General features: G+C 39.0%; 1 protein-coding gene across 6 annotated transcripts in view; it reads right to left on the bottom strand.

Annotated features, from left to right (window-relative positions):
* APP (amyloid beta precursor protein) overlaps nt 1-27,217 on the bottom strand; it is a 248,829-nt gene that overhangs the window by 185,760 nt on the left and 35,852 nt on the right. For all 6 annotated transcript variants that reach the window (XM_081302873.1, XM_081302874.1, XM_081302872.1 and 3 more), the window contains exon 2: nt 6,309-6,476. In XM_081302873.1, the coding sequence (XP_081158999.1) occupies nt 6,309-6,476 (168 nt within the window). The remainder of the gene's footprint in view (nt 1-6,308; nt 6,477-27,217) is intronic.

Here is a 27,217-nt window from a genome sequence, read left to right on the forward strand (position 1 = left end):
ATACCCAATAATGAAATTAAAGAAAAACCTCAAAAAGGATTTAAAAAGAAAACAGTATTTCAATAATAACGGGCAGAAAGGAAACAACTATGACTGGGGGAGATACCCTGGCACCAAGAAATTGAAGCACTTGGGATAAACACATAAGTAAAACAAATATGCAATTTAAATCATAAGTTTCAACATATCAATCAAACTTTATAAGGGCTGATAATCAGAACTCAAATTTAAAAGGACTCAATCTTTACTTTCCCTCTTGAATCTTGCTCTTGACCAAGGATAGGACCAAAGAAATCACAAGGGCAAAGGTGACAACATTCACAATAACAACAACACAACATCCAAAAAGCAGGGAGTATAAATGAAGCGGAACAATGAAGACTATGGAGAATGTGGACTAGATAATTATTCACCATCAAAGTATTAATATTTCATACATTACCCTAGGCTAAGTACCAACAGATAGGAGTTAGAGCAGTCCTGGGGAAAAACAAATTGAACTAGTGAGTTAAAGTGGTTAGCAAAAGGTCAAAATGAGGTCATAGTCATGGGTTCAGTTGGTTTTTTGGTCCTAAGATCACAGACTGCTAACAGCTGCCTCTCTGACTCAGCTGGCTGCCTCTAAAACATCTGTGTTTTGGTCACAAGAGGGATAGAGGGAGCATATGAAGAAAAAAATATATTCTCCACTGTTCGGAGAAAATATCATTACGTGAGTAGCCCTGTTAATGGTAATAAGTAGTAATGGTTTCAACCTTTTTTTTTTTTCATTGAAAACAGGGGGAATATGCACAAAGATCAATGCCAATAGCAAAGCATCTTTATATTCCTGACCGAAACGACCTGCCAGTCTGCAACTCCACACCCATTCGAGACACTTTGCTATGACTTCTGAAAGTAACTAATGAAGACAAAAGTCATCCAAAGACAACACCAACAACACCACCCAATAGCGGAATCAAAATAAATAACACAAGAATTAGGATATATTGGTGGAAGAACTGGCTACAAACAATGCATTCAGTTATAACCTACAATGATGGTAATTATGGCAATATAACAGATGGTGCAATTATAACTTTTGACGACATAAAAATAACGTAACTTATAAAATCGGTAAGAAGGGAAAATAGAAAAATCGTAAGAGTACTGTTTTCCCTGTCATTTGAAGCAATGAATCAATCGACACTGTTGAAAATAAAACATGGACATAAAAAAGAAATATAGGCAAATATAAACATTTCCAGAACATACAAAAAAAATGCAACTAACAAAAACTATTCATTATTTCTAATTATAAAAAAAAAAAAACCAGAATAGCTACAATGTGGAAAGTGGCAGATAGGCCCTAAAATATCAATATGGAATGTTCTAGATTTTTCCAGATGCACCATTGGATAGAGTACATCAAACACTGCTCAATAGTTTTGCGTGAACATCTCTGCACTCCATACTAGTACTTCCCTGCAAAGCCAGTTAAAGTCATGAATTCCTCCAGCAGCTACTCTCCGACCTGAAAAACTCTTATCCCTGAGCTCTGCATTGCACTGTGACTATCGTTCTATTTTGCCTCATGCCATTCTTCATCCCTTTTCAGGAAGCAGTCCCTCACCCCACACCACTTTGGATATTAAAGATACCTCACACCCACATAGTCTGGGTGCTGAGTCTATGTGCTTGGTGACTGATCCAGGAGTGGATGTGGGGCCAAAAGTAAGGCCAATCCATATCCTTCCCTGGAACTCTAGTGCACATGGGCAGAAGGAAGTTGGCATACCTTCTGCTGAGAATGCATCCCCCCAGACACTGGCTGCCATCTCCCCTGGTCTCCTGGGGCAGGGCAGGGGGGGCATCTCAGCAGGAGAAAGTGAGCAAACAGCAAGAGAAAGGATAAGCAGAAAACAAAGAGAGACCCTGTTAGGCAAATCCTAGATGGCACTAAGTCTCAGTTCCAGTGTCCGAGGACCTAACTTCAGTGCATTTTTGGTTTTTGTTTTGTTTTGAATTGTGTAAGCTATCCTTGCAGCATCTTTCCCATTAATAGGAGAAAATATTTTCCATACCTGTAAGTTGCTTAGTGAGTTTGGTCACTGGGCAACAAAAGCTGCATAACTAACCATCATTATTGTTTCATCATTTCTCTTTCTCACAAAAGGAGATGTTCCTGCCCTTTCTAAAACCCAGCCAATCACTTACCCATCAGATCTCGTTCTTCCCTAGTTCTTACGGGAATGTCACTAGACATCTGAGACTAGTTCTTATGAAGGATGGCCACCTTTCCCAGAGTTTTGCTTGAATTTTCTTTAGTTCAAGTTCTTCTCATTTTAAAAATATAAAAACAGCAGGCCATAGTGGCACAGGCCTGAAATCCCAGCTACTGGGGAGGCTGAAGCAGGAGGATTGCAAGTTTGAGCCAGGCTGGGCAATGTAGTGAGATCCTGTCTCGAATTTTAAAGAAGGCTGGGGATGTGGCTAAGTGGGAGAGCACTTGCCTAGTGGGCAAGGCCTGGGTTCAATGCCCAGTACTGAAAAAACCAAAAAAACTAAAAGATGGTTCCTTTGTCTTGGTTTTCCCTCAAGCTCTTTGCCTCCAAATCCTGCCTCAAGAGCCCCAAGCTGTACTCACCATTCACTAATGTCAGTTTGACTTCCTCCCAGCTATTTCAAGGAAAGTGCTATCCCAGAGGTCAGTGATAACACTTAATTTGACACTAAATAAGAAAAACTTTGTTGTCACAAAACAACATTCAAGGCTTAGATGTGGGCAAAAGAATCCTAGCAAGGAAAGGCAGGTTTGGTCTCATAGATCCCAAGGGTGTTGGGAGATAGGGTGATGTGATTCTGCAGGGGCATTTCTTTTGACTGATTGGTAACTTGAATAGGCTATTTAACAACTCTGTGAGTACCAACCCTGTGGATAACTGATGGCAATACCAGTGTTTTCTGTCCCATGGAAATAATTCCATGATATTACTCCAGAAAATTCCAGATGATTCCTGTTCGTAGCCATGGCAAATGAAATGCGTTAAGAAAATAAATTTCTCCAAGTCCAAATGGACCTGTTTTAAAGTCTTAGAGTTTACCTCTTTAATAATTAAACTGGATGAAACCTTTGCCATGTGGTCATTTTGCATGAGAGGCTTGATTTTTACCTGGTCAAATATCATACTTCAACTCCTTCAGTGTGCGTCAGCCCTGTACTCTCAACATTTCGCATTTCACAGTAAACCAAGCTTGACTTCCAGCACGTAGCACCTCCTACTTCTGATCCTGTCTCTCTGGCCACTTTTCATTCTCCCCTAGTGACATTCTTTCTCTTTGTTCCTCTTAAATGTTGCAGTTCCCCAAGGCTCTGCCTGGGTTTCTCCCTGGCTTCTTTCCAGAAACGTCACCAGTGGGTAAAGGAATGCCGGGACTTGGCACAGCAGATGCTCATAAGGGTTAGGTGGTGATGACATTGTTTTCGTCTTTGCTACGCTGTTTTCACATGCTAAAATGATTTCTCACCCTCTAAAGAATGGGCTCTATGTTCTATTCATCATTGCATTCTTGGTACCTACAGATAAATCGTGGAGGGACAAAGAGAGAACTATTGTTTCTCTGACACAGGCACCTTGCATTGAAAGATTTTTTTTTAATAAAATATGTATTTATTCAATCCTGTCTCCCAAACACCAGTAAAGTCCTGGGGGACACAGTCTGTAGGAACTCTCCAGTTCTACCTCCCTCTCCCGATTGCCAGATCTTGGGATCTAAGACACACTCTAGCCCAGATCCACTGGCGGCATGGGAAGAGCAGCACTGTTCAATGGAAATGTGAACAAGCTGCCTATGTTCTTTTGGATTTCAAGTTTAATCACACATAGTTATAAATTCACATCTCTTATGGTCTGGATCTGGAATGTCCCCCAAACACTCAGGTGTGGAAGGCTTGGTCCCCAATGCAACAGTGTTCAGAGGTGGGGCTTTGGAGAACTGATGAATCTTGAGGACTCTGACCCCATCAGTGGATTAATCCACTGAGGGATTCATAATTTTTAGCATTACTGGGAAATGGTGGAAATGACAGCATTTGGGGCCTAGGTACTAGTCAATGGTGGTACTTCCCAGAAGGGTATCTTGTTCCTTGTCCCCTCCTCCCTCTCCTGCTGCCTTCTGGCTGCCATGAGGTGAGCCGTTTTCCTCTGCCACCCTTCTGCCATGATGTTCTGCCTCACCTGGAGCCCAGAGTCAACAGAGCCAGCTGATCACAGTCTGAAAGCTCTGAAACCACGAGCCAAAATAAGTCTTTCCTCTTCTAGTGTTTTTTCTCAGGTGTTTTTGTCACAGTGATAAAAGGCTGGCTGATAGAACATCTTTATGATCTCTTTAACAAGAAATCCAAAATGAATCACTTCATTTATTTAGATTTCATGAAATCTAAATAAAATCTAATAATGTAACACTTTATATCTTTATTCATACTAAATGTTCAAAATATGATATTTATCTTACACTTACAGCACACATCCGTTTGGACTAGCCACATAGTGAGTATTCAAGAATGGCATGTGGCTATGGCACCACATGAGGAAAGCACCGGCACAGAGGCTCCAGCAGGTGGGTGGAGGGAAATGAAGTGTGGTACAGGACACAGCGACAATCTAAAATTCAAATTTACAGTCTCTCCCTTTTTCAAAAAAAAAAAAATCAATAAAGAGCTTCAAAGACTTCCTGTTCTTACAGAAGAAAAGACCAAATTCACTAAAATGGCTCAAAAGGCCTGGTATTTTGACCTTGTTTTACTAAGTCAGCCAACTGTGGGTGGTGCCTAGAGAAGGATGAAAAAATACCCACGTTGCAAGAGGAGGAGAGAGCCAAGGGGGCCCCCTCACAGTGGGCACAGCAACCCAGCAACATCTGGGACTGGAAAGAGCCACTCTGTGGCCTGACAGAAAGTGCGCTACCCAGGCATTTGCAGCATCCCTAAGTGCAGCAGGAAATGAGGGTGTTCCAGGGTCAAGAAGAGTAGCTTCTGTAGGGACAACACACAAGTGTTAAGAACACCTGGTGAAACTGAAGGAGACACCTAGCAGCAAGTGATAGTACACAAGTATCAAAACAGCCATTCCAGAAAAGGGTAGAGGGGGTCAACACCATTAGCTACATTTGAATTCCATCCTTTTGGGTTTTTTTCCTTTTAATTTTCTATGAACAGTGGTTCCCAGAACTTGGGAAGGGAGCGGTGGGAGGTGGGAGCGGTGGTGGTGGTGGTGGTGGTGGTGGTGGTGGTGGATAAAGGGCATGAGGCCAGATGGACAGAAAAAACACCAGAGAAAAACTGGTTAACAACAATTATTTGAACATTTCAAAATAACTAGTTCAGAGGATTTTTAATATTTCCAAAACAAAAAAATGATAATGTCTAATAGACAGATATGCCAATTACACTGATCTAACTATGCGGGGTTTTTTGATTCCTTCCTTCCTTCCTTCCTTCCTTCCTTCCTTCCTTCCTTCCTTCCTTCCTTCCTCCCTCCCTCCCTCCCTCCAGTATGGAGGATCAAACCCAGGGCCTTGGGAATGCTAGGCAATACCCATTCACTTAAAATAATGTATAAATTACCTTCAAGCTATGCCTGTAAGGTATAGCAAAGAATTTCATGTTACACTAGGATGTCATGCCAAAAATAAGATTTTGATTTTGCAAATGTTGCAAACTCTGTAAAAAATCCAAAATCCATAACACTTCTGGTCTAAAGCATTTCAGAGAAGGGAAACTCAACCTTCTTTCTCTTTTGTGCGAAGGATAAATTAAGAATAGTGAAAATGTTCAAGAATAATAAAAATATTTAACATAGAAGCAAGTTTTCTGAGTATCACTATAGAGTTAACAGTGTAATTTTTCTTAACATTTGTAAAAAAGCAAAATTAATAAGGAAGGGAAAACAAACTGAAATTGATGAAAATAGAAAAAAAAAAGAACCAAAATATATCAAGTTCGTAAGAGAAAAAAAAAATGAATTCCAGCATTTTTAACAATAATACCTTGACGAGAGAGGCACAGTTGGATATACTTTAGAGATAAAAGGAATTGTTAAAATATGTTCAACTTTACTGAATTTATGGAGGCCGTAATAGGACATCATAATTTGAAAAATCACATATATAAATTGTAGCATAAAGTATATAAATAAATCCATGGTATGATCAGTCATGAGAAACCAAGACCTTTACTATAAGAAAATACAAATATAAAACATGTTCATTTTTTTTTTTAATGAATGCATGTCTCCAACAAGCACCAGTGGTGACCAGGGAGGACTTACTTCTTGGCAGTACTGCAGGATGCCCTCCTTGGTACCGATGCAAGTTTTGGTCCCCGATGGATCTGACTCCCACTTCCCATTTTGCACGTTCATGTGCATGTTCAGCTTGCCACAGAACATGGCGATCTGAGGTTCTGCCAGGAGGCCAGCATTGCCATCAGTGGGCACCTAAAAAATAAGTTTCGGTTAGTTATAGAATCCATAGCTCCAAGGTAGACATTGGGAGAGGAACAAGGAACTGAGCAACAATATCCAAAACTTTCATCACTCCCCCACCCCTGCCCACCACCTTGCTGTAGCCCTGCGTTTGGTATTCTTGGGTGAAGTATTATTTAGACGTGATGCACATTTCCAACCATCTATAACATAGTGCTTTCTTTCAATCCAAAAGAGAGGAAGAAATGAACAATGCTGAAAGGAATTTATTCATTGAAATTTTTACACATTTTTTTCCCCATAGAAGATTTTGCAACTGCTGAAAGGTTAGGACAATTAACATGATTTTCTAACATAAATAAAATTGCTGTAGAGGAAACCATTTCTCATAATAATCACCAGCTGACGCACATAAAGTACAATGCCAGTCCCTGCCTGATGACCAGGCCTGGTCGTCACACTGAGTGCCACCTCCCAGCCTGAGAGCAAGGGGTTATTAGTTAGCAAGTGACTGCTTTTTGACTTTTGGACAGAAAAATACACTGTAGAATTCACCATCCACATACATAAGTGAATACGTTGGCCATTCCATCTAGATTTCCCCAGAATATTCTCTGACTTATCACTCTGTCTGCAAGAAATGAAAAAATCCAGAGGAGGGGGGAGTTACCCAAAACCAAGGAATGGGAAGACACATTGAGTCTAATGTTATATCCAGCTGCTGAGGGAATGTGAGACACCCAGGCCAGGAAGAATTGACTTCCAATCATTCATGCAGTTAGGTCCTGGGGTGGCTCCATGATAACTTGAATTGTTTCTAAAAATCATCCACAGAAGAAAAATAAGCACTGTAACTGTATTGAGATATTTCAGTTTAAGAAATGGAGTTTCCTGACATGTTTTACCACAGAAATGTAAAACAGATCCAGCATCTGCTCATTCAAATCATCTTCATATATATTTTGTCCAACCACAACGGAGGGATTTATGTATTTTTAAAACCGAAAAACAAACACAACTTGCACCCAACCTAGTCATAGGTGTGAGAGCTGCTGACAAAATCTTGACAACCATGATTTCAGGCAACTTTTTCTGTATTTCACAAACCTTTTGCCTCTATGTTGCCTGATGTTGAGGTCATTCATGTCAAACATGAGCTAAGGCTACAATGTCAGATAGTCTGCAGAAGGGCTGGGACTCCTCCACCTGAGCCCTTGACACCTCCAATTTCCATGAAATGAAGAATCTGACTCTCCATTTGACACAAAGCAGCAGCCTATGCATAATGCTCTCTATAAATTTAAACTTCACAGCTCTTTGGAGGGATTGAAAGGAAATTCGGTGCCTTGATCTTAAAAATCAGAATACAAATGTTGCCAATAATTTATTGAAATAAGTAGTACAGATAATAACATCACAAGAAAGTTAAAGTCAAACAGAATAGGACACCTGTCTGTGAATGCCCCGCACAAAATGCTAAGGAAGGATAGATTCTCCCTCAAGGAATTTACACTCCACATAAGGAATTCCCACTGTATTTCCCATGCTATTTCATTCGGTTCCACCTTCAAACACATTAATGTCCCAAAGATTTCCAGTCTTAGCAACATGTTATCCCTAACTGAAGACAGACTAAGGAGCCTTTACCACATTTGGTAAATACTTTTTAAAATGAATCCCATCATGTCTGTACTTGTTCACTGTGTAGCATCTAAGACAGGTGTTCTACCTCCTGGTCAATACAAATGCCCTGGATTCCATTTCCTTCTTTCAAGGGACATTTACTTGACAATTTCTCTCCTTGTGGTAACCAGGCCCCCGATGATCAAAGTCCACATGACTTCTAGCTAAGAGCCAAATAGGCTTCTCTTTAATGCCTGTCCCTTTTCATCATCTTTGCCACACATGAACTCTTCCTCGGCAATCTTTTCCCTTGGCTTTTATCAGAATGAATTATCCTGGGTCTTATTTTTCTTATTTACAAATTCATTATCCTCCAATTCCAACTGCATAATACACTCCTAAAGTTGGGGCTTTTGATTCTCTTTTTCATACTTTAAAAAGCCTTGCTGGTCTTACTCTTTCAATTCCTAGCTGCAAGAGGCAACTACCATATAATACCACCAGGCAGTGATGTAGTTTTGGGGACAAAGCAGCAAATGAGGCAAAGTCCTTGCCCTGACAATCAGAAGACCAATCACCTCAGTTCTCCCAAGACTGAAGCATTTCCAACATAAGAGATTTAGGGTGCTAACATCAGGGAAGTTCCTTGCCAAAATGGGACAAGTGTTTACTTGACAAACCTACCAAGTAAATGCCACTTCGTTTTTTCACCTTGATTTCTTCCCTTTAAGTTCTCCATTCTTCCATTTGTTGTCCTTCCTTCTTCTTGACTTCAAAGTTTCTTTCCTGCCATCTGTTTCCATATATGTCTACACTGACTACGTAGTGGTGGTAATCTTTTCATATCTTTTCAAATAAGTTAGCGATGGCCCTGTAATTATCTAATAATCTCCTTTTTTTTTAACAGTGTTAGTTTAGACTAGAAAATATATGCTTCAGTTCCTTTTGAGCTTTCCACCAGATGAGATTTAATATTAACTTTAAGAATAACTATGGAGAATCGTAACAATTAACATGCCCTAGTTCCATAAAGTGGAGGCCGTCTAAACTTTGATTCCTCAATAATTACAGAAAATTACTGAACTAGAAATTACGGAAATTGGTTGTATATACACATCTTGTTACACTTGACATTCCAAAAAGCCCTTCAAAAGTAAATACTTAAGTTACAAAAAACACATTTTTCAGGCAAAATTCTTTACAAGCCAATACCAGCTGTGCACATGAAAATCAAAGCAATTAACTTGGAGATATAAATTGAACCAGAAGAGCTTCAATTCTTACTGAAGCCCCCCTGCAAAGAGTCCCACATTTTAAGTTACATTTACCTGGCTTAGTTAATTAATGCAACACACATGATCCAATCCACAGCCTCCTCACTTGCATCAAATAACCCACTCAACAATCAAATACTAGAAGCAGCCCTATTTCCAGCATTTAGTCAGATGAAAAGCACCCTCACTAGGCAATGTGGCTCCACAGGAAAGAACACTTTGCCTCCATCCATCCATATGAGGGCCTAACTTGTTTACTCAAACCCCTTTTCCTAGACAAAGCCCCAAAGAAATGGTGTAAATGACTGTCCATGACTATATGGACAGTCATGGCACTGACTTTGGGTCCTAGAATGATTTCTTTTTCTTTTTTTTTTTTAACATTTTTTTTTTAAAGAGAGAGAGAGAGAGAGAGAGAGAGAGAGAGAGAGAGAGAGAAGTTTTTTAATATTTATTTTTTAGTATCGGCAGACACAACATCTTTGTTTGTATGTGGTGCTGAGGATCGAACCCGGGCCGCACGCATGCCAGGCGAGTGCGCTACCGCTTGAGCCACATCTCCAGCCCCTAGAATGATTTCTGTCAGTAAAATGCATGCTCAAAGTCACTTTCTAAAATATTCCTCTTAATAAAAAAGAAATACAAACATCTTAGTAGAAAAAAAAAATACAACCACTTAAATAACGACTATATCCGGCCATCTAAGGCAATTTAAGGTGACTTCACGGAAATCTAAGACAACACCTAAGAGATTAGAATCCTGGAATGTAACTGGTCATTCACAGTCTGTGCATTTCTGGAAGACTGAATATGAAGGTAATTCTTGTCACTTGTATGACTTTCCACTGAGATCATAAAACTCGAGTTACTTTCCCATGGGAAAACTGTTCAGTGACAATGAACGAAATCATTGGCTACAACAATGAAGTGTTCAGACGTGGTCTCAAAAGCAAGAGGCTGTTTACAGAATGCTTTGAATTGCAGAGATGTAAACATTACATTTAAAAATGAATCTGTTCGGAACGATCCTTTGCTACTAGGAAAAAATATTTTCAAGTCACAACATGGATTTTCTACAAAGCAACGTAGCTCAAAAAGGGCTTTAAATAGGCTATACATAAGTATAAAAAGAGAGTCCTAATCTGGACCAATCTGCAGAGGTGAACTTGGAAATTTACACCTACAATTGCTGCAATTGACAATTAAGTGCAAAGCTAGCTTCTTGAACAAGCTTTCCTACTGCCTTTCAAACCGGGTGTTCGTTTTTCTCCAAAAAGTTTCTCTCTTTATTATCATCAAGAAGATCAAAATTCCTTACGGAGCAGGCTTGGCAGCATTTCTTCCCACATTCCCAACTACAAGGGAGAAATGAACAAGGAGCCCTCTGTTTCCCTGGCTGTAAAGTCCTGTTTGGCAAGGAGGGGGCACAGATCCATAGCTTAGCTACATCTGTGGATTTATGTAATTTTAAGGATTTTGGGGTAATGAAAACCATCTGTTTCTGCATCTGAACAGACTCTCATTGGTCTGAATAGCTGGTCTCGTACAGAGTAATGTTTGGTGCTTTTTTCCTTTGGGTGGGATCTTTACATAATCTTTTTTTTTTTTTTTTTTTAAAGCACAGGACAGTGATTCTATTTCTATTCCATCTCTGGTTTCCTCACATAAATACAGTCTTCCTATAACCTAAGCATGGTTCAGTTATACCCCACAAAATTTTATACTCCATATTGCTTTTAAATTCTATGTGAAAACATTTCAATAGTCTACTTTTCAAACATAAAGAAAGAGCTGGTCTCTACAATCAGAATCTAGAAAATTTGAGAGTGCACTCCTTTCAAGGAATACACATCAAAAGCAAAATTTCATCCTCCAAAGGAAAAGATTATTGGTGTTACCTTTAAATGCACCCCCAAAATTACCTTTAACAGAGAACCTCTACAATTGTTCATTTTATCAGTCACAAAGAACTGAAAATTAGAATCAAAGGGGTGAAATCTGTAAACAATCATTCATGCCAATTGTAACAAAGAAAAGGCTCAGGAAAGGATTTGTCCAAGGTTACAGTTTCAGAGGTAGAGCAGGGGACCCACTCTGTCAATGTTGCTGTTGATGTGACCAGAATGACTCTCAAAACAGAAAACTGCAATCTTCCTTGGCTTTACCCTTGGGTGTGCGTATATGTATTTGTGGTGAGAAAAATAGAGAAGCTAATCAAAGCATGCAGAAAAAACGAAATGTGACTGCTCAAGTGGTACAGGGCTTCGATTTACCCACGTGGACAGCCACCACATTGACTCACACCACTCCACCACTGTTTGCTGCACAATTATGTCAGAGTTTGAGCTTCAGCCTAAAAATCATTTATCACAAAAGTGAGTGGAGAGAGACAAAATTCTTTTCAGAGAACTAATCTATGTATTTTTCACTCCCATAAACTTGACATTCTTTTGGGGGCACTGTTGACATGGCTTCAAATAACAAGTTATCACTCGAAGCTATTCACAGTGTCTGTTAATACCAAGCTTTTCTTTCTGCTCAAAGGGTAGGTATTCTCAAGCTGACCCCAAACTCCTACCACCTCATAATGCTGCTAAAGCATGCTTGCTGCTGGTGCCCAGTAGGAAGTCAAGAAGCCTATCAATAAAAACCTTTATTTTTCAACACCCATAAAGTTATTAACTAACCTTTAAATCATGCATTTTAGGAGGCCCTAGAAAAAAAATGGGAAAACTGCTTGAACTGATGTAAATGGATATAAAACCAGATGTTTAAAAGAATGGAGCCTTATGTATGAAAACCAAATTATTAGCTTCAAAAATAGCTTATAATTCAATTAATGCCTATTTAGTCCCCAAAAGTTTGTGTTCTATATTTGAGCTGCGTGCACACTCGTGAACGTAATTCTAATGAAACTATTCCATGTATAATTGTGTCTAATAGGCTCTTAAATTGGTAAGAGTTAAGTTACATTAGTAAGAGAAAAATTCTTTCCAAGGTCATTTTTATGTAGAAATAGTTTCTGATTCTATTTTTAGAATTTTAGTGACAGTTTCACACAGTCACCAAAAACTACTGAGATCTTCCTATTATTTTGCCTCTCTCAATACTGTTGTAACCATGGCCCTTGACCTTGCAATAGGAAAAGGACTGAGATCAAAATTTGGCTCAGCGGTAGAGCGCCTGCCTCGCATGTGCGAGACCCTGGGTTCAATTCTCAGCGCCACATAAGAACAAATAAGTGAAATAAAGGTTAAAAAAAAAAAGAAAGAAAGAAAGAAAAAGAAAAGGCATCTACTTAGCATCTTCCCCCTTATCTCATTTGACTCTCATAAAAACCAAGATAAATTCCTTCCAAATCTACTTAGATAATCGGAAAGGCTCAAACTTTGTCTAGGAGCCTAACTAAGGCTGTGACCCCAAAGCTCCTGCTTCCTCTCCTCTTAATAGGCTAGCTGGCATTCCTGATACTGAGCCTTAAGCTTATTTACTTTTCGATCTTGAATATTTTTTTTTTTCAAATAATCTCCCCCCTATAACAGTGCTCTTTTGCAGGTCTCTGTTACTAGTTTTCTAAAAACTTATTTTTGGTGCAAGTAAAAGGGGAAGCAAATTCACAGTTTAAATGTTTAATCTGCATCCCGGCTACCATCCCCCACCCTGTGTCTACACAGCTCCCTGCCCCCTTCTGGGAATGGAACCCAGGGGCAGTTTACTAAGCTGCATCACCAGCCCTTTTTATTTTGAAACAGGACCTTGATAAGTTGCTCTGGCTGTCCTCAAACTTTTAATCCTCCTGCCTCAGCCTTCCACGTAGCTGGGAGGCTAAATGACAATGCACCCAGCTGGATGTGTATTTCTTAAATTTAAATCACAAGATGTTCATATCTGGTAACCTTAGCTTCCTCTTTAATCCCCACCTGAAATGTAAATACATAGCTTTCCCATAAATGAATTCTTTCCTTAAATCAAATATAGCCAACTGAATCAGAAAACTAAAGTTATAAATGTCCCAATATTTCAAATGCCATTGCATGATCATCAGTTATTTTATTTAATCTTTCTAATTGTTGAACATGGTTACACACCTACCTGTGTATATATTTGTACATATACCTATTTCACTGCCACCTGTAATCTCAAATGCAGGTGCTTTGTTAAAACCTCACTGTAGAGCTATTACACTAAAGTAATAGGATTAATAGGAGCCTGACTAAGGCTGTGACCCCAAATGATGAGCATAAGCTGGAGAAGTTGAAAACTCGGCTTCTCAGAGATACTGGTTTGAATCGCATTTACTGTGAAAAATAGTGATAGTAACAAATGAGTGATTTTCCAGTATAACTTCTAATTTGGAGAGCAAGGACAGATTTGCAATCAGCCATATTATAACACAAAAGAATCAAAATTTCTTATTCCTCATCACTTTAGATACAAGAGATCTATATTTGTTCAATTTCTGAAGTTCCACTGTTTCCTCTCAAGTCTGGTCAAGATCAGATGACCTGAAGGCTTAGGGACTATGATAAATGATTCTTGTTTTAGGCTACTCAGTTTGGGGGTGGGTTGTGACTTTGTAGTATTACTGTGGCAAGAGAAACTAATTCAGGCATGTATTGGGGAGAAATAACTAGACTAAGTGATACAATCAAGGTTTCAACCTTATTTCAGAAGGCAGAAACTTTCTCACATTTATTTTTTTAAATATATACCAGATCCACTATTCTGCTTCAAATAGTTTCTTGAAATACTACAGGGAGGAAAAAGCATGGTTTTAAGAGTCAAAGATGAGAAAACAGCTGATGCATCTCAAATACAGAGTCCCAGAGGATCATGGGAAATCCTGCTGCCAAACCACATCAGCGAGGCTGTCCTCATACTTTCAGATTAACACTGCAACGTTCAAGAAAGTTACTGCTATGGTTTGGATCTGAAGTGTCCCACGAAGGCTCAGGGAGGTGGTGGGACTTTTAGGAACAAGGGTGTAGTGGAAGGAAGTTAGGTCATTAGGGATGGGTTCTTGAAGCAGATATTGAGATCTTGGTCCCCTTCCATCCCTATCCCTCTCTTTGCTTCCTGGTTACCATATGGTAGAAGGGCTTCTACTGCCACACCCTTCCCTGTGATATGTGCAGCCATAGGCTCAAAGCAACAGGGCCAAGTGACCCTGGACTGAAACCTCTGAAGCCATAAACCAAAACCTTTTTATCCTTGGAATTCTCTCAGGCATTTTGTCCCAGAGTAGAAAACTGACTAATACAGTGACCCAGAAGAAGGAAATAAAAAAGAAAAACTCACCTGAAGAAAAAAAAAATGAGGGTGAAAGACAACAGCTGAAGGATAATCACAAAGAAGCACAGACTGAAAATCACAAGGAAGCACAATACATCAGTGATGGAGAAGGATTTGGGGGTTGGAAAGGAACATTTTGAGATGGTGCACACCTCATCAATGAGCCACTTAAAAACAGATGGATAACCATCCACAGATTTTTCAAAGAAGATTAAATAGCGTAGCAAGGTTAACATTTTCCCAAAGTTTTTAAGCAGTAGATTCTTGTGCTCAAATAAAATCTGTGTGAAACCCTCACAGCTGGACACTTGGCCCCTGGAAACCTGGATTTCTGCCCTACACAGCTTGCAAAACAAAGGCCTCATGATCTTAAGTCCATAGACTGCCATGAACCACCGGCACCTCGATTTCTTTTGAACAACTGGTGTTCAGTAGATTTTCTTACCTGCAGATTTGCTTTGGCTATCTTTTCTATTGTTGGTCTGTGAGGCTTACTACCCTCTACCCCCAAAGCACCTTTGCTTCCTTCTGTTGCAGTGTTCTTAAAAACTCTGCTCCCTTAAAACATACTAACAGGATAAGCACTAGACACCCGTGGTGCCCTGGGCACTTGGAATGTGCTTATTGATTTTGAGGGAATGCTTTTTCCTGTTATTTCTTTGTAATTAATGTAATATTGAACTTAAAACCACTACAAGCATGTTTAAAACTTGTCTCACTGAGTTTACATTTAAACTAAATTTTATGAACCTAAAAGACAAATTTCTTAAATAAAAATTTAGTGTCCCAGTGGAGATGTGTTTTCAAGTAAAATGCCTGCCAGATTTCAAAAACTTAATGTGAAAACTATAATATAAAAAACATTAATAATTTTATATCAATTACATGCTAAAATAATTGAGTTAAATATATTACTAAAATTATTCCAAATTACTTTTTGAAATGTGGCTACTAGAAAGTTTTAAACTATGTGAATGACTTACACTGTCTTTCCATTGGACGATGCTATCTTAAACATGCCAGAAATAAATCAATACAAAATACACAGCACAATAATAAATCATGTTCCTAACAACATTTGTTCTTTATTAATACTGAATACGTACCACTTCCTCTCAACCTTTTGGTATAACCTCTCAGAAAGTGAGTTTTCAATTGTTTCACCTGGCATAGAGTAATAGTACATTTATAGCCAGAAACTTCATAAATATTTGACATTTAATGTGTTAAATGAGATAGATAAGCTACATATAGCATGAGTCATGCTATCTTGATTCTCATTCAAGATCTGGAAATGAAGAATCTGAATAAAGGCAAACAGAACATTGTTCCAAACACATGCACTGAAGCTCTTAGGGAGATGTCAATCAATGATGCAATCTTTTGATTTGACTGATTTTGTGGTTGTCTTAATTTTTCTTTTTTTATTTTAGACCTCTGTAAATAACAATTTAATGTGTGTGTGCGCGCACGCGCGTGCACACACGCGCGGGGTGGGGGTGGGTAGTGCGGGGGGTCAAATCTGGGGCCTCATACCTACTAAGGTACACATTCTACCACTGAGCTATGTCCTCAGCCCAACAGTTTATTTAAATGCACAATACATGCATTTTGGTTCCCTCAATATACTTTTAAAATGAAATATTTAAAATGTAAAAACAATTTAACATTACTAAATAGTTCATGCTATTGCTCACATTTTACACATTGCTGCAAGAATATAAAATGTTGATCTAATTATACTTCTCCCAACAAGGGAAATGCAGATTTCATCACAAATACTCATGCAACAACACAGTAATGATTAATGATCACTGGCCACCCAACAATGTGTGTTGAAATCGGTGCAGCACAGCCACACATAGCTCTAGCCCATATTCTCTGGGATGTAGGTATGCATACAGAGTGAAGGGCGGAGGGAGAATGGGGTTCTGGAATGTTGGATCAAGCAGACTGACTAAATGATGATACCTGTACTGCTGTCATGCCAGATTTCACTATGTTGCAGAGTTAGCACCTAACAAACCCCAAAGCCACAGCCTCAGTATCACCTGTTCTTAGCACATAGACTTAGTTTCACCATGTGTGCAGAACAGTTATCAACTCCAGGAACAATTTATGATATTACCTTGGAATAGACTATCCCATATAATTTTTCTTTTTCTTTCGTTTTTTGGTACCAGAGATTGAACCCATAGGTACTTAACCACTGAGCAACATCCCAGGTCCTTTGGATGTATTTTTTTGTTATGAGAAAGGGTCTCCCTAAATTGCTTAGGGCCTTGCCAAGTTGCTGAGGCTGGTCCTGAATTTGCAATCCTCCTGCTTCAGCCTCCCGAATCGCTGGGATTAAGGGATGTACTACCACAACCAGCTATCCCACATAATTTATAACCTAAATTGCTTTGATTTTTCCTGTAGTTGTTCCTCTTGCCTGGAAATTAAGGGTGTGGCCATGATATTTGTGATATCTCAGTTATCACCTGGCAGATGCTCTAGTTCTAACCTTTTATGCAATATCAAATTCATCATTATTTAAATGATGCAGTGCTAAAATGGACTTTTACGTTATCAAGAGCATTTTATAGCACAACAGCATTTTCCAGAGTTTATGGCTTATGTTTATATGCTTCAGGTAAAAGTGAGCATAAATTCAAAAATTACTTAGTTCTTGTATTTCCCCTTTATTTCTTTCTTCTCATTTACTCTGTGCAATGTTGACTGCTTATAATGCAGAATATAGATGAAACAGAGCTCCAAAAATGTATTAGGTACAGGAGGACAAGAAGTCTTTCAAAAGCTGCAGGTAGGAAATTGTTGGGGGGTTTATCATTTAATTAGAACACGCACACAGGGCCATGCCCACACATCTGTGTCTTAGAAATGCCCAAACTATTGAAACAAAGAATAAAAAATATTCCTCTATCTTTTGCCAGCCCCATCTTATTTTCCTTTTCAGCTTCTACCAAGTTTCAGGCATCAGGACATGTGAAATCATCATTGGTGGAAAGGCGGTTAGAATGGGAAGAGGGAGGTAGTGGGATTCCTAGTCTCGGAATGCAGAGGAGCCAGCACATATATCGATCTCATACACACATCCCACTCTGTCTACATCTTTTTATAATTTCTAGTACCAAAATAGTATGAAAATCCTAAGTTGAAGACCTTTACAAAAATGCTAGTTTTCCAGATAAGCTTCCACACTGTCCTTGAACACGCAGTGAACTCTCCGAGCAGTTTTGAAGGGATAAGGAATGGGGTTGCCGACACATTAGCTCAGAGCCATGCTGGACTCCCTGGGAAGTGGCCCCTATCCGACTTCCTGTTAGAGGTTTTCCAATCAGTCAGTATGCCGTTATCAGTGTCAAATCTAAGTCACTGGTACATTTCAGTATGCACCTATGAACTTGTGACTTCATAAAATGGCATTGATATGTTGTTTTCTATTAGCAGTATGAGAAACACCACGACTGAAAGAATGAGAAGGTCCAACTTTATAAGTTTGTTTTTTTAAATAAATACAGATTTCTAAAAGTTCTTTAAAGCAAGTCATATTCTAAGAGATCAGGTGAGTGGAAAGAGAGAAATGAAATAATTTATCCCCCAAGACTTAGAAGTTCAGACATTTGTTATTTAATTCTGTTCTCATCTCCTTATACACACACAACCAAAGCTCACTCATACATATTTATGTTAAAGATACTAAGGCTACCTGTAGTAAGAATAAGAGGGATGATAAGTAAGTACATTATATAGGAATCCAAATATTGTCAAATGAAGGGCACGGAATTTATTGTCTTAAACTTTACCTTTCTATTTTTAGCACAGTTGCAGAAATATTTCAGGAAGGAAACGTGAAGTATTTTATTTTTGATAAGGAGAAAGAATATTTACTTTATGTCCTTTGGTTTATTTTCTTTCAAAGTTTCATAATATTTGCTTATCTGCTTTACTGTTTTAACTCTCATACTATTGTGTTTTTCTTACTCTGCAGGAGAAAACCACTTTGAAAACATAATAGATATTCAGAGAGAATATTAAGTTGGTGTGAAAAATCTATGATAACTTTCAAAAAGCATTCTTGCCCCTGTTCAAATTGTGCTCTGCTAGCTTATCACTTTTAGCTAAGCCAAGTTTATTCCTTCCCCTCCAAGGTTGTAACATCAAATACTCAAGGTTCAAGTTTCAGGCTCGGTGCTTGATAGGCACAGGTAGATTATCCTTCTTAAATAACTCATGCCAAGGCACTATCAAAGAAGCCTTTCCTTTCAAGAGCCCTCAGCCTAATGATCAGAATTTTTGAAATAGCCATTCCTATTAGAGTAGTCTATGGGGAACTAAAAGATTAAGAAAAGTAATTCTGAAAGGGAGGTAGAGTGAAGACTTATTTCTAGTTCTTGGCTACATTAAAAATAAATAAATAAAAAGCTGCAAAAAGAAGACCAGAATTCAAACAATTAAATAAATAAAACTTTATCGGTGTCTTACTCTAAGATTTAATTTTAATGTTCATCTCAGTGGCACAGCATCTGAGTCTCCTTTATTGGTGAGGACACAATTCAACTGGCTATTTGGGGACTCGGATTTGATCTTCATGAAGGCAATTTGAAAGTGACAATAATAAGGCATGAGGATGCAATTGATGTTACTGCCTGGAAGTGTTCATCTAAATTTTATCTGTTAGAAGACAATATCTACACATTTCAAGTGCACACAGCAAGAATTCTTAGTCTTTTTTTATGTAAAGGTGAACAAGATAAGTTTTAGTTGTCTATGGCATCTTCCTCGCTTTATACCACATGCCTGTCTCTCTCACAGCCACCATGGATATTTTTAGAAAGAATTAAAATAATGACTGTCATCAAAAATAATAACAGTAATAAAGTAGAATGCCCAAAATGTAATTATTGACAAAGGCAGGGAACAATAGGAAATAAATTCCAACTATTTTCCAACTTAGATACCTGTGAGGTGTTTCTTTTTCTTTTTTTTTTTTTTTTTTTTTTATTGCAGCAACAGGAGAGCAATTTCCTAAGGTAGGGAAAAGAAAACACTGCACCCAACTCTTATGTACCAGTTACAGCTCCACTTGTTCTTGACCTCAGTCTCCTCCCAGAATATTCAAAAAGCAAGGCAGCTCACATTAATTTCCTGATTCTCTGATAGCACATTCCTGAAAGCAGCATCATTTTTCAATTCAGGCAGTATTTAAAAAAAAATAAGATTATCTCAGGAGACTCCAAAATTTGCACAAACAGTGTGGGGAGTGAGACTTCCTAAATAAAGCACCCCATCAACTCTTTTTTTAAAAATTCCAGTAGCTGAAAGTCTTTAGCAGCTCAGAAGTGATTCTCAGAGATTCCAGTGAAACCCAACACCTAAGGTGAAAGGTTAGTGAACAAAACACACCAAAAATATGAGGAGGAGACAGAAACTAATTGTTGACAGAGAAGCCAAACAGTGCAGGCTGATGGTGAAGCGCTTGTCCATCCCACTTCAGACCAGGTTTCAGAGCTGTTTCATTAACAGAGTTGGAGTTCACTAATCCAAGGCTCCATGCCTTGGATTCACATGGACATTTCCCAGGCACTGAACATATTCCTGGACAGGACGTGGGGTGCCTCAAAAGTCCTTGACATACAGTACAACAGGGGGGCACAAATGAGGCCCAACTTGCTAATCAAAGGTGTTGAAGTAATAAAACAGGGGGATTGCAATGGTGTGTCAAAGAGCTCACAGGAGGAGTGACTGGTTTGACTTGGAAAGGAGGAGGATGGAGTTTTCACGGAGCAGGCAGAGCAAGGTCTACAGCAGATAACACACACAAGTGAGTGTGGAGAGAGGAGGCCTGAAACATCCTGAATCTGTAACAAATGTCAGAACACACAGGAAGCTACTGCCCTGTTCCAAAGAAAGGAAAAGAAGATCCCAATAGCTATATGAAGACAATGGGTAGGCCCCTTCTTCTCTAAAGTAAAAAAAAAAAAAAAAATACACGAAAAATTATGTTCTATAGGACTAAAGGATAACTAATCCAGCTTGAATTTGTTCATTATTGTATACTTGTAATTAGCATTATATTCATCATTTTTTTCTTCAGATTTAAAAAGAATTAAAACATTTTTATAGGGCCCAATGTCATGTACCTGTAAGATCGTGCTGCTCAGGATGCTGAGGCAGGAGGATCCTTGAGCCCACAAGTTCAAGGTCAGCCTGGGCAAACCAGCAAGACTTTGTCAAAAAAAAAAAAAAAAAAAAAAAAAGAAAAGAAATACTTTTGTGAGTCCCTGCAGGTGTTGTGGGCTCTAAGCACAGTGCCCATCATGCCTAAAGGAGATGGCCTGGGGAGTTGGGGTTGGGGCTCAGTGGTAGAGCACTTGCCTAGCACATGCGAGGCTGGGTTCAATCCTGGGCACCACATAAAAATAACTAAATAAAGCAAAGATATAAAAGAAATCCAGAAGGAAGAAGAGGAAGAAGAAGATGACAATGATGGCCTGGGGTGCATAGAAAGGGGGAGGTGTCCCCAGCTGCAACCACAGAATGAGGGTAAGCTCCAGAAGCAAAGCACAGGCAGGCAGAAGGAGAAGATTCTAAGGCTTGTAGTGATGGAGGTGTCTGCAGTGCCTTTGTGGCTCCCATCCCCAGGCATCAGAGTGTATCATGACAGAGAATGTGAGTTTGTCCCACTGGGGGTGGGAGAAGGGAGGAAAGGGGAGATAGTTCCCCACACAAGGCACGGCTTCCCACTTTATGAGCAAACACTATTCTGCCTCTGCTGTGGGCAGTTCCTGGAGTCAATCTGGCAGAGCAATTCATCGACATTTCACCGCCCTGAGTGATGAGAAATTATTTTCATTTTCAAAACTAGCAGATGTTAACAGACCTGAGCAGGGATGCCTGAGTGACCCGGAGAAAGAATTATCTGGACTCTCAGCATGCAGATGATCATCCGGAATCGCTAACACACTCCTGACCCCGAGGGATGTTTCTGACATGTCTACAGAGGAATAAGCCTCAAAATATAGAAATGTCATGCAACAGCAATCTATGTCCTGCCCGTGGATAAGAGAGGTATTACAGTGGGTTGGAAATGTTAGGTTCTACCAAGAACTCTAAACCAGGGAGTATTTACATAAGTGCAAAAAAAAAAAAAAACAAATTTGTTCAAATAAAGTGAGAGAAGTGCACAGCTGTGATCACAAAAAGAAAAAAAAACAATGAGAGAGAGCATGTGGGTCTGGTTTCCTCCTTTCTGCATTTGTTCATAGGATACAATTATAAGTCAGAAGAATTTGAAGCAATTGGAAAGAAGCATCTTCTCAGATTTGCTAGAAATTATTTTATATGCACGGTTGTTTTCTCAAAGAGGAATTATTATGGAGTAATAATCTGAATATCATATGCACTTGCTTTCTTTACGTGCACAGCCGATCTTCCGTTAAGACTTGCTGGGCCCTGGCACTAGTCTTGCAAATGCTGTTCAGCTCTGCAGTGGTTCCACTAGGGAAACTTGTTAACTCACATGGATCAGCCACTCTACTTTCTGAATTGTTCCTAGGCAAAGGCTCAAGGTCCTTGGGAAAGTTGATTGACCCAAGGTGGGTAGTGCTACTGGAATCTACTAAGTGAAAACACAGGATGCTGCTTAACACCAGCACAGGCAGCCTTCGCTACCAGTCCCCCTCCAAACAGAGAATCATCTGGACCCAAAATGTGATAGTGCCTAGGTTGAAAATTCCGATCCAAGCTTTTTTCTTAGGGGAAAAGAGGTATGTATTACTCATCTCTATATGCCTAGGATAACACTCATATCAAAATGGCACCCAGGTTGGGGTGATAGTTCAGTGGTAGAACAAGTATTTAATTAGCATGGGAGAAGACCCTGAGTTCAACCCCTAGCACAAAAACCAGAACAAACAAACAAAAACCATATATAGATATTGGTTGACACTAATAGATTTTTCTCTTGAATATACTGAAATAAATACAAAATGATAACCATGCAAATCTAACAAAATATAACTTGTCTTCCACAGGTAAAAAAAAAAATCTGTTAATTTTTAAAAGATGGCTGGGATATTGATTTACTAATAAAAAGTGGGATAACCCCTTCAAGTTCACACAAGATCGGTTCATAATTCTATTATAAATAATAATCAAAAATACTTCCATTGAATTAACTCCCTGCGGGTCAATCTATATTAATAAGCTATCAATTAAGAGGTCTTGGAGGTTAATTATCTAACCTACATAAAAAATATCTTTATAATAGACTGCTAACAGCTTCTGAGCAAAGTTCACAAAAAGCAGGGTTACGCACTTATAACTAGTGTTCCAAGGCCAGTTGAGCCGTCCTTCTGTAGGTAAAGACTTTCTAATTCTAGCCAGTCATTTCAGAATGAATGACTTAGACAAATGGAGGGAGAAGCCTAAACCACTGGAATCCCTTTGAATAATGTATTAACTCTTGCTGGAATAACAAGTGTATGCTAATAGGTTACATAAATCAAAGGCCTTCTGAAAATATATGACTAAAAAAGGTGTTTTCAGAAACTTCTCTGTGTCTCGAATCTACGATTATGAACCAGGTCTAATACAACACTGCTTATAGCCTCTAAAGACCTCAGGGGTCTCGCAGCTGGGATTTCTATAGTTAGCTGAAGACCCCCTTGCCTGAAGGTACCAATATAATCACTGGAATCAAGAGGAAAAGGTCAAGTTCTATACCTAACATTTACCAGCTTGGGAGGGCAAGCCTCTTAACTTTTAATTTCCTTTATCTCTGGATATAAAAACATCCACCCTCACAGATTTTTATGAGGATTACAATTTCAGTAAAGTATGTAAAATGAGTAGGAAATTTTATTTTAAAAGCTATCCATACTGATTCAGCTTGTATTTCATAGGAAGAATAAGAAAGGAACACAGATATGAGAAACTTCCTGGGCCATCTGGGGAGACTGAACCGATGAATGCTTATTCCTTGCAATATTCTGAGAGCTCTCTGCAAAGATGCCTGCTGTTTGTTTAGGAATCCTGAGAGAGGATTTTCTGCTCCAAAGAAAATGCTGACTATATAACCACATATGACACATGGGTTTAAAGAATGTCTTATGCCACTTGAAATAGACAATCTTTCCTCATTTATCTGCAAGATGTCTGCCTGCCAAGTTGTCTCTAAAAGAGACAAACTAGTAACGACACGACACGGCAGCCCATGTGTCGTCACCCAAGCTACAATGCTGCAAACTCCATGTGGCAGATCTGACTCACCAAGCCTACTCAGTATTTTTAAACCGTAGGAGATATTTTAACTCATGCAGTTGAATGGCAGTGTTAGCTCTAATGTCTCATATATGGTTCATGAAGTCCCCCCTTGATAGTTTACTATCAGCGAATTGTTAATTTTAAATGGGGCTAAGGGGAAAATTTCAAAATGTTAAGAATTTTTTGATCTTTTATCTAAGCCACTGTATTAAAATCCTTTCTTATTTAGAATTTCTCTTATGAAAAAGGATTTTTTTAATCCAGGTTTAGGCCACTAAATTATTAAACATATCAGGAAACAATGTGTGTGCTTGAAATGATCCAGTGCATTTGAGATAATTTTTTCAAAGTATGAATACACATGTCACTTATTTCCTAAATGAGTGTTCTCAGAAAGTATTTCCAGAAGGTGTCAAGTTATTCTCACAAAGAGGGAGGGATTTTGTTACCAAATGCATATGGGAAATGGATCTGTTATACTCTGGATATAAAGTGTCCTCCAACCACTGTGTTAAAGGCATGGCCCCCAATGCAGCATTGTTCATTTTTCATCAAGGGGCTTTTGGATCATGAGGACTCATCAATTAATCTATTGACAGTTAAAGGGACGACTGGGAGGTTGTGGAAACTGTAGGTGGTGAGGCATGGCTGGAGGAAGTAGTTCACTGAGAGGCTATACTGTGTCCCTGGCCCTTTCCTCTCTCCTCCTCCCTTCTCTCCTCTCTGCTTTCCTGCTGCCATGAGCTGAGAAGCTTTCCTCTGCCACACCCTTCTTCCATGATGTTCTGCCTCATCTCAGGTCCAAAGCAATAAACCAGGAGCCAAAATAAATCTTTCCTTCTCTAAGTTGTTTTTCCCAGTTTTTTTTTTTTTTTTTTGTCACAGCAATGGAGAGCTAACGAATAGGGCTCCTTCGCGATAGATACTGGAGGCTTTGAGAAAATCCTATAATAATCAAGCCAGTTTAACTTTTTTTTAAACCAAGGTTTCCCAATTGGCCATGGAACCCTTCCATTGTCACACAGTTAACAAACTTGGAACGGAATTTAAACAATGTCCCAAGAGATTTGAAATGGATGATCAAGCAAAGTTCAACCAGATCATATTGAGTAGAACAAAATAAACATAACCAAAATAAACTTTGAAGGGAACAAGAGCAGCGAGTGCTATTACCGAGAGCCTGAAGAACTGATGGACTCTAAATAATTATACGATACGCAGAACACAGAACAAGAAAACAGATGATTAGAATGCAGATGTGTTTCCAAAGGCCTAAAATATTCCAGAAGCAACTCATGATCATTCAGAATATGCATGAAAGTAAAAAAAAAAAAATCAAGAACTTCAGAAGGTCCCAGTACAGTGCAAATGTCCAGGTCTTTTTGCTTTTTAAACTATACAGATAAACTGATCCGAGGTGGTTGGTTCCATTTACACATTCACACTGTGAAACAAGTGTCAGGTGGCAGACAACAAGTACGAATGCTTAATATCACTTCACTGAATCTGGCAATATGACTTTTTAATCCAGGGATGAGACTTAAGTAGAGACAATGAGCGAATAAGAACTAAGAACAGAAAAGGCAGAGGCCAAGGATGTCATGATAAACAGAAACACATGTTGGAGGAGAGGAAAATAACTTGGGCTCCTGTGTCCACAACACAGAGCACAAGTTGCCTTTGATTTCAGACTGTGTTTAGTAAAGAACACAGACTACTTCTGATTTTCCCATTTCCACACAAGTGAGAGAGGGCCTGACTCCTGAATTACATGTTCCTTTCTATAGATCTTTACAAAGTCGTGCTGCACACATCTCAAAGACATTGTGGATGTCATCTATGGTGACAAAGAGAAAGCAAAAGGTAAGTAAAAGATAATTAATGTAATTCCCAGAGCCTTGCTATTTCATAAATGATGATTTCTTCAAAGAGAATTGAAACAGTGTGCTAACATCACTATATAAAGAGTTAAAGCTGGGTGTGGCGGTGCATGTCTATAATCCCAGCAGCTCGGGAGGCTAAGGCAAGAGGATGCTGAATTCAAAACTAGCCTCAGAAACTTACTAAGGACCTAAGAAAATTAGAGAGCTCCTGTCTCAAAATAAAAAGTTAAATGGGCTGGGGATGTGGTTCAGTGGTTGAGCGCCCCTGGGTTCAATAAAAGAATTGAAAATCACACAAAAGCCAAACTGGTTACTATTTCAATTAGAAAGGAATAGAATGAAACCCATATGAAGGTTTCATTCATAGGCAGAAGTAGACAGACCATCATTCTGTGGTTCTGTTGTGTGTATTGCCATTTAACAAAAATCACAACTGACAGTCAGGGTCCCCCAGTGATTCAGGCAGGACACAGAGTCAAAGTTTGAAAACATCTGTGAAAGAAAATGTCCTTGTTTGAAGTCCTTGTCTGAAGATCACAAAGCTTGTTGGTGTTTCTCAGGCAGTGTCTTGGGATTGACTTTTAAAATATAAGAAAATTTCTGCAGAGCTGGCGATCAAGCTCAGAGGTAGGAATGTGTAGGAGGCTCTGGCTTCAATCAGAAGAAGAAGGAGAAGGAGAAGGAGAAGGAGAAGGAGAAGAAGGAAAGAAGCGAGGAAGAGAAAGAGAGGAGGAAAGAAAGAAGGAGGGAGGGATGGAAAAAAGAAAACCTCTAGGCTTTTCTTCATAAGGAGACACACTTGCCCAGGACAGGCGGGACTTGGAGCTGAAGAGAAGAGCTCATCAACCAATAATGAAAGTCTTTGAAAACAGGTACCAGCTCTGAGAATCAATTTCCTCTCCATGTTTTAAAGCACTTAGTAACATTCTCAAGACAACCTGCTTTAGAGATTCACATTTCATAAGACATAGTCTATAACATTAAAATCTGCAGAACTTAGAAATAACTTGGCTGTTTGGTAAGATCACGCTGAAGGCAAATTCCTGTTTCTAAATCTGTCAGGTCTGGACAGCGCAAGTATTTGAGCTTCAACGCCCAAAGAGAGACTTTACTTCTATTTAGCAATTCATATTTTTAGTAGTGGCCTTTCCTTCCCTTCCTTCCTTCCTTACCAGCACAAAAAAGAACAAGACAGGGGGAAAAAAAATCGGCTTAAACCACGGAAACCATGTTTTAGATGAGAGTTCACTACTAAGAATAAATTCTATTATTTCCCTTTGAGTACACCCATTCCTGGGTAATATAAATTTATGTTATCAATAAAGGAGGAAAAGGGCCCATAAAATAAAACACTTCATTATTTACCCAAGGTGTACCAAGGCTTTCTAGCAAAATGTAACCACTTTATAGT

Source organism: Spermophilus citellus (assembly GCF_964194105.1).
Source record: "Spermophilus citellus genome assembly, chromosome: 7".
Lineage (NCBI taxonomy): Eukaryota > Metazoa > Chordata > Mammalia > Rodentia > Sciuridae > Spermophilus > Spermophilus citellus.